The sequence below is a fragment of the Arachis ipaensis genome, chromosome B07, assembly GCF_000816755.2.
Source record: "Arachis ipaensis cultivar K30076 chromosome B07, Araip1.1, whole genome shotgun sequence".
In the NCBI taxonomy this organism is placed as follows: domain Eukaryota; kingdom Viridiplantae; phylum Streptophyta; class Magnoliopsida; order Fabales; family Fabaceae; genus Arachis; species Arachis ipaensis.
The window spans coordinates 123,246,412-123,255,720 of NC_029791.2; the positions used below are offsets into that span (position 1 = coordinate 123,246,412).

General features: G+C 31.9%; 1 protein-coding gene and 1 non-coding gene across 2 annotated transcripts in view; both read right to left on the reverse strand.

The window, feature by feature from the left end:
- Nucleotides 1-1,520, reverse strand: part of LOC107606230 (E3 ubiquitin-protein ligase UPL2) — a 15,379-nt gene extending 13,859 nt beyond the window's left edge. The window contains exons 1-2 of the mRNA XM_016308249.2: nucleotides 1,294-1,520; nucleotides 934-1,054 (exon numbers count right to left, since the gene is read on the reverse strand). Coding sequence (XP_016163735.1) covers nucleotides 934-1,029 — 96 coding nt within the window. The 5' untranslated portion in view covers nucleotides 1,030-1,054; nucleotides 1,294-1,520. The remainder of the gene's footprint in view (nucleotides 1-933; nucleotides 1,055-1,293) is intronic.
- LOC107606231 lies at nucleotides 6,963-9,237 on the reverse strand. Its single transcript, XR_002350581.1, has 2 exons — nucleotides 9,154-9,237; nucleotides 6,963-7,419 (listed from the first exon to the last, which is right to left on the reverse strand). It is a non-coding gene; the product is annotated as an uncharacterized LOC107606231 (transcript).

Genomic DNA, 9,309 nt, shown 5'->3' on the forward strand with positions numbered 1-9,309 from the left:
GTCCGAAAACTAGTATGTTTGCTCTGCTGCCTCTGGCTAATGCTGAAAAGCATAAGAAGGACAGCTAAGACCCATAAAAAATATTTAACAAATAGCCATTCTAGGTATGACAGTTTGGGCCCCACAAATTCTTTCGCTGAATGGGAGAACTCCACATTTACAAGATAAATCTTAATAGAGTAATACAAACTACAACCATTAAGTAACACAACAGACATTAAATTTCTACTTCAAGAAAATCCGGTAAACTTCAATTAAGAAAAAATCTCCTTTAGAAAATATAACTTCCGTAGAAGCTAAACCCTTACCTCCTGAAAAATATGCACCACAAAAAAAGAAACACACTTCCCGTGTTCCCCGCATCTTTTACCTGTTTCCTAAAATACCATTAGAACTAACTTTTCATAGAAGATTCCTTTTTAAAACCAAAAGCACATTCCCACTTTTGTGCCAAGTGCCCACTTAGTGTTTTCTTTTCATTTTTTTTTTGTCTAAGTGCTCACTTAGTTTCCCGTGCTGTTTCATTTCACTAACTATGCTCATGCTAATAATGCTATCCAAAGATTCCAAATTTTTGTCTAACTGCCTACCAAATACTTATTCTATTTTTCGCTATCACAACCACCAGCTCAAAGAATCATTAAACAAACCATTGCAATAAACTAAACAAATAACAATTAAAATAAAATAAAAATAAAAATTTATATTAAGCATGTAGCAAGTGCCATTTGTATCAGTAAAACCCAATGCAATAGCTACACAAATACAACTCACCTAAGGACCGAATGCATAGCCTCTGAAAGTGCATTTTAAAAAAGGTGGCTACTTGATGTGTTTACAGTTTACAGTAGTTAAAAGCATGATCATGCTAAACCCTAATTCTAAAAATGAAACAAAATCTACAAGTTTTACGAGATAAAATGAAACACTAACGGGTTCAGAGTCAAGCTTGATGGAAGGGCCAATGGCGCTTTCCGTCGAAAGTAGTTGCCGCAGCCTCGCCGGCCAGCTCGATCGTAGGGTTGTCATCTCACCTCCACTTCTCTACTCTGAACTGTTTTCGCCATTAACAAATTCATATAAAACAAACAAATAAATAAATAACCTTCATGTCAATGACAAACACACACACATAAACGGCAAGGAATCCATGCGTTTTACTAAAAGAACTATAGAGATACCAAAAGCACGTCGATTGAAAGAGGTTGCAGCAGAATCAGAAAAAAATAGATCAAATTAACAGCAAAAAGATAGATAAATAAATAGGAATTGGTGATTGGAAAAGTGTGGTACCTGAGAGATGAGAGAGAAAGGAGTGAATGCATACACATCAGGAGTGAGTGAGTGAGTGAGAAGAGAGGACAGAAGAGAACGCAAGCGAGAGAGTGAGAGAAATGTAGGAGAAAACCCAAAAGAGGGAAACCAAAGAGAAAGGTTGGGGAATTGGGGTTGGGAATCGCTATGCCTGTGAATTAGACTATGATACAGTAATAATTAATAATTAAGCTTTTAATCTATTGTGTTTTTTCAAAAAATAATAAATAAATAAATAGCATAGAGAGTTCTTGGCTTGGCCCTCTTATGAAGCAACACAAGCAAGAAATATAAATGTTTTACTTTTATCAACGCCTGGCTGCTTAGCCAGCTTAACAATATGGACTAGCTCATTTTTTGGTGATATTTTATATTAATTTAAAAAATTTTATATATTTTTTTAAAATTATTATGTGTACACCATAAATCAATTATCAAATCAATTATCATGTCACTACAAAAAAAGTCGTCAGATACCATCAGATTTATCGACGGATTCTGATTACTGTCGGATTTAGCGGCAGAATAAATCTGACGATATAAACATCACCAGTAATTATTTATTGGCGGATTTTTTCGTCCGTCACTAATTATCGACAAATTTAGCAGCATATATAAACTTGTAATTCTAGAGCTTGTTACTGTCAGATTTATCTCCCGGTAAATCTAACGGTAACTTAAATTTTATTTTTTTAAAATTTATTTAAAAACTCAATATATAATTTTAAATCCTTAAATTCAATGATTTCTAAATTAACAAAATTAAAAGTTTTACAAGTTATTATAATAATTTGCTATAACTCACAAATATGTTCAAACATTAAAGTTTATGACTAAAGTTTATTAAAGTTTCAGTTTCACTCAACTCCCATACCCAATCTTCTCGAAAAATGTTTCAATTCTACTATAAATCCAATTATTGATATTCAACAAACCATAAACATACAAACAAGTAATTATGAACACTATCATATACCAAATTACAACATTATAAAAACACCAGTTGTCTTTCTCTCTACTACCTAAATATTTCCAATAAACCAATTAGCAATCATAACTTACAAGATAAAAGATACTACTTCTACCCATTTCACCTTAAGTTTTTTAAGAAAAAATCTTTGCAAGCTTTGACTTTCGTATTGTATTTCACAACTTTCTTTTTATTGTCTACATCCATTTTTGATATTAAGATAATCCAATTAACGAGAGTTAGATGAAATTCAATAATATCTGATTATATCAAATTAAACAAATTATCTAAACCTACATCAAATTTTAAAATTGAAAAACTGAAAAAATTTAGAATAAAAAATTTATGGAATAAAAACTGAAAAAAATTAAGTGAAAAGTGAAGTTAGTAAACTCACCCACACAGTGATGGAGGAATTACGAGAAGAGGAAGCAGAGGATGGCAATGTGATAGGAACTAAGTACGACTAGCAGCGAGAATGCAAGGCGGCAAGAACGTCTGAACCACGGTCGCTAAAGAAGGAGCAAGATAGGGTTAAGGTTCAAAAAGGGGTTAAGATTTTTTTTTATTTAAAATGAAGTAAAAACGGGAATAGAATATGAAGAGGGATGAAGGTAACCTACCAGGAGGAGGGAGGAGAGATGCAGGTCGGCGATTAAAAGAGCAACGATGGCGACAACAGTGGCAGGAGCGATGACAACGGCGACGACAGAACGACCAACATGTCGCCAGGAGCACCTAGCCGAGTTCACGCAGTTGGTGGTGGTCGACACTGACGAAGGGGCTGTCGGAGTTGTTTTGGGGGGAGAAAGAGGGGAAAGAGAGAGAGAGATAGAAAGGAGAAGGTTAGAGAGAGAGTTGTTAAAAATGAGGGGGGAGAAGGTTCGCAGTTCGAATTTAGGACAAGGTTATTAATGCACCACTATTTGGTGGTACATCTTGTGCTTAATTGAGTTGATTTTTATCCATTATTCTCACACTTATTCATAGAATTCGCATGTTTTACATTTTCCTTCATAATTTTGTGCTATGATTGAAAACATGCTTCTTTGACCTTAAATTACTAATTTTTAATTCTCTCTTACTACCATTCGATGTCATGATATGTGTGTTAAGTGTTTTCAGGTTTTCCAGGGCAAGAATGGCTTAGAGGATGGAAAGGAAGCATGCAAAAGTGGAAGGAATACAAGAAATTGAAGGAATTGCAAAGCTGTCAAGCCTGACCTCTTCGTACTCAATTGACCATAACTTGAGCTACAGAAGTCCAAATGAGGCGGTTCTAGTTGCGTTGGAAAGCTAACATCCGAGGCTTCGAAATGACATATAATTTGCCATAGTTGCTCTGAAAAACACAGATTAGAGGCTGGGAGTGGAGCAGAATCAAGGGACGCTTCCTATCATTCAAAAATTGTTAGGTTTCTAGGTTTATTTCTTCCCAATTCCAGGTTCAATGTTCCTTTAATTTAGTATTTTTATACTTTTGTTTATTCTATTACTTTAGTTTATCTTCTTCTCTTGTTAATTTATTAATGCAAAGAGTATTTTTCTAATTAATTTCTTTATTTGCTTTATTATCTCGACTCAATTCCAATTATCATGTCTTCCTTCTGCTCCCTTTACATGTATGCGAGATTGGCATCCATGTCAATGGAATAGGCTTCAAACTTGGCTTTAGAGTTGATTAATATTTAATAGGAGACCTTTGAGTTGGAAGACTCAAGAGTTAAATTGTAATTGGAAGTTGTTGGCTGGCTCTCTAGTCACTAACGCTAATCCTTTTCAAGGGAGAGGATTAGGACTTGTGAATAGAAGTTGGCTCAACTACTTGACTTTCCTTTATTCGATAAGGGTTAACTAAGTAGAAACAACAACTTATTACTATTAATCTTGGGAAATCCAACAAGGATAGAACTTCCGACTAATCTTCTCCTAACCAAGGCTTTTTATTTTAATTACATAAAATCTCTTGTTAATTTTCATTGCTTTAATTTATAATCATTTATTTTTCCATTCCTCATTCAAAAATTTCTCAAAAAATTCATAACCAATAACAAGAACACTTCCCTGCAATTCATTGAGAGACGACCCGAGATTTAAATACTTCGGTTTATTTTTATTGGGTTTGCTTAAGTGACAATCAAATTTTTGTATGAAAGGATTCTTTGTTGGTTTAGAAACTATACTAACAACGAGAATTTATTGTGAATTTTTTACTAGTAAAAATTCGGTCATCAATTATTGACGGAAAAATCCGACTGTAACGCTTTGAAAATGACCAAAACACAGCATTACACTAATAATGTATTATCGATGGATAAATCCGACAGTAATCTTTTTATCTGACAAATTTATTTCGCCAATAAATCTGCTGCTAATGTCTGATGCTAAATTTGACAATTAATCCAACCGTTTTCAGCATTTTTTTATAGTGTGTATTTATATATGAATACATATATTGTTTAATTTATATAATATATTCTAACATGAGTTAAATCTTAAAATAGTTCCTAAATTTATAATCAAATTTTAAATTCGTCCATCAACTTAAAATGGTAACAAATTGTCCCCAAACTTAACAAGAGCGTGAGATATAGATTTTTCGGCGAATATTCCCAAAGAAAGTAATAACGTGTGTAAAGAAAGTCACCGTAGACAACCAACAGTTATATTATGTAACAATTATAAGATTTTAACTCAATTTAATCTTTATTATTGGTTTATAACCCTAATCCCAATTTAAACTCCAGAAGTTGTGTTTCAGTTTCACCATTAGAAGCCATCTTCCTGCGTCTCCAACCAACCATCAACATCGTTCGAAGCTCCTCAATCCCCTTTCCCCTATCTCCTTGTCTGATTTCCTTTTCATCGTCGTTCTTCCTTATTGCCATGGTCCGTCTGCGTCACTCTGGTCATCTTCTTCTTAGGCTTCATTTCCATCGATGTCATCGTTTTCTTCTCTTGCTTCGTGTCTGTTGTTTTTCATCGCTGTTCCATCTCTCAATCTTTGTCTCCTCCTCTTCTCTTATATGTCGTTGTTTCTTCTTCATCATTATTTCTATGTCTTCCCAACAATTACTTGGTTAATTAGTTAAGTATATTTGAAATTGATAAATGAGTTTATAAATTTTGCTTAATTTCTCAATATTAAAATTGATGAGTTCTGCTTAATTTCATAATTATTTATAGATGATTATTGAAAACATGGGTATAATTGCTTTATTTGTAGGTACAGTTGCAGTGCTTAGGTTTATTCGGTCACTCTTCTTGGCCACCTCAATTTTTAATTTTTCTCCACAAATTAAAAGAATTCAAATATTCAAGTACATTAGTTGTTGCTTTTTCTCTAGTGCAATATTATGAAACCCGTGAGCTAAGACACAGATTATGTGTCCAATTTTATTTATTTCCTTCTTTTACAATTAATTCAAGATTTATCTAAGTTTGTGGAGTTTAGGTGAACTCTTGAATTTCATTACCTTGATTTGTTGAGTGGTTAGTTGATTGTATTTGGATGCTAAGAACTGTGGGTTATTGGAAGAGAAAAAGAAATGGAATGTTGAGAGTGAGATTGATGGGTTGAGGAAGGAGGAGAGCCGTGGCGCAGATGAGGCGCCGGTTGGGTGTAGGAAGAGGAAGTTCATTGAATTGAGATTTAATTGCAAATTTAGGGACCACATTGATATTTAACTTTGGTGAATTATATGATAAAGATGTAATTTTACAGATCTTTCTTTTTATGTGATGAAAGAGAAATTGAAAATACTAAGATCTATATTTTGAACATTAATAAAATAATAAAAAATAATTATAAAAGGAATTTAATTCTCTCTCTATACAACCTCAATCTGTACAGTAGAGTGCCCTTTTAACTTTTCTAACATATTTTACATGTTGGTAATTTTTGTTAGAGATATAATTATTTGTCTCCCCTTTGAATGGTATATTATGACATATGATATCAAAGCTTCTATGATCCTAAAAATTTAGAAGCTCTTGTTTAAAAAATAATATAAGACAAATAAAAAGAAGAAAAAAAATTATGCAAAAAAATTAATAAATTCAAAAGAAATTCTTGTTTAAAAAATAATATTAGAGATATAATAATTTATGTTATTTTTTTCTATCAGTTTAAGCTTTTAAAAAAAATAGTATCATAACATATATTAAAAATAATCATTAAATATAACTATTAATATTGTTCCTCCTATCAACTTAAATTTTAAGAGGAATGGTATCACAACAATTTTTAGTATATAGTTAACATAGATGACATTCATTATAAGACTCCGTAAATGGTTATATGAATATTGCAAATTTTTAGGAATATAAAGTTCTTAAATTTTAGAAATAATTCTATGGTAGACAATTATAATTAAAAACTATTAAAATTACTTTATAAAAAATACGAATAATATCATTATATTTAAAGTTATACCTTATGCACACTAAAAATTAAATTCAATTCTTTGATTAAATAACACTAATTAGTAATTATTATTCCTATTTGTTATGATGATATGTTAGATCTATATGACCAGTTTGAAAGGATGAAATAAACGTTTCAATGAGAGAACTTATCTTTACAAAAATAACACAACTTTTAGAGAATATTATAATTTGTCAGGTTTTAGTCATCTGGACTTCGGTTAACCAGTGTAGGTTAAGCAACTCTAACACGTCAAAAAAACGTTTTTACGTTATAAGATGGTCAAAAATCACAATCTGAAACAACCATCCTTCAACCATAAGTTCGTTTATAAAACAGTACAGTGAAGGAGAGTATTCTCATCCAATTAAACATGTAGCATTCTGAATGTAACATTAACTAAATAAAGGTGTGAAGATTAATGGCTTTAAAATCCATATTGTTACGTGGTTGCTGTTCATTCGAGAATTAAGATCATCTTTGACTATTGTCTTTGCCACCACCATTCCCATGATACAAGCAAATGACAACAACTCCTTCATCCACAGTCCATGGAAATTCAGCAAGTTTATTGTGTGAGTAACTTTGAATCACATGCCACAATTTTAACTCTTCCAACATTCTCTTGACAGTCATCAGTCTTAATCAATGCATCTTGTAACATGAAGGTCCAAACGTTGTCACAAAATCTGTATGTGTGGAGATGTCCCTGTGAAATTGGACAAACAAAAAGAAAAGGAAAACAGAACAAGTCAGATTTTTATTACAAAGAAAAAAGGAAAGCAAGGAAGAGTTAATGTACCATTTCTCACAAAGAAAATAAGTACAAATCTAAAATAAGGAATATGATGATTGACTAACTTGAGATTGCTTTGAGAATAGCTACTCCGAACCCCTTTTTTTTTTTTTAAATTGGATAGAAAAGGGAGAATTTTGTTAAGAGAGAAGGAATTTACAATGACAATATTTACCATGTAACAAAGCATGCCAATCCTTTTGCATGTTAGAGCAAACTATATGTTGAACACTAAAGGAGAGCCAAAAAAAAAAGGGGTAATCCTCCCAAATAAAATCAACAAATGAAAGGAATTGTTGAAAAATCTAGAGTTGCTGTGTTGATGAACTGCATTATTAACATGAAATATCAACCCACAATAAAATTGACACCAAAATTAAAGAAACATAAAGCCTTGCCTTTTCAACATGCATTCAGCAGCAGGCTCTAATACAGTTAAAAGTTAAAACAATGTGTAAATTGATCAACTTTCAATCACATGCTTTCATTACATCACCTTATATTCCATTAAAGTAAAAGAGTGATTGGAGAGCATTCTTGAAGCAAAAAATGTTACTACTTATATACACAAAATAACAAATCTCTAAAAAGGCCAGACAACTGATGTTGACATCATCTTCTATTATGAGTAGAAAAATTTATGTCAATATTGATCATTATAGACAGTTTTGTCGACAAAAAGCCACTAAGAAAAACAATGGAGTGCAACTAAGGGCGACAAAGAAAGCTCTTCTTTCAGACTGCAGATCAATATACAATGATAAAATGTTGCTGCAAGCTTAGACTACATTAATTAATACACAATTAAAATGCAACAGAAAAATGTCAATAACCTTTCTATCTTATCCAGATTATCAAGGATTCAATAGTCACAATATATATGCAAATTATCAATGACTCAAGATCTCTGTTATATAGCTTCAATTTAAATCTAAATATTTCCCCCTCTCTTTATTCTAAGCTATCTTCATATGCCACATGCATTCCTTGAGTATTAGGGCTAGGATAACGAGTTTTGTCAAAGGGAATAATAAAAATCTTCATATTGAACTATCAATTAGCACTATCTTAGATCATTTTGAACCTCTTGATGAAAGATGATAAAATTAGCACTTGTAATTATGAAAACACTTAACATATAGTATAGTAAATTTCAAAAATTTATTCGTTGCTAGTTATACTTGGAAGATTTCAAACAACAGAAGTACTTAAGGATACACACGGCAACATGACGAATGGTACAAAAATGGCTGATAAAAAATTAAAAAATATATATATTTCTGTCAAATGTTTTTCCTTTTATTTGCATTTCACTCATGATTCTACCACTCCATGTTTTCATACGGTGCATTATTCTCAGAAAAACATTTGAAGTTGCTTATCTAAGCCAAATGGTATTACTCTTCAAACATTTGCTATTTACTATTAAAAACCAGCAATCAACAATCATTACAAGTTATAAAACTCATCAGGTTACCAACCTTAACTAGCAGTACTCTAAGGTTACCTTATCGTGTTAACTGTAACAGTTCATGACAAGTCTACAACAACAATAACAATAGAAGCAAGCAAGTCCAAATCAAATCTAATTTATCCTAAAAGACAAAACCTCATGTCACATCAAAACAAAGGAGCATATTTTGGTACCTTAATGGAGACCTTGCTCTTAACTTGTGTTTCCAATGCTTCAGCCATGGACTACAAAATCCACACACCATTAAAATAAACAACATGTTGAACACACAATATCGTGAAGCTTCAAAATTGAGGCAAAAAAACACGAACAGAAAGAAAGAAAATAAG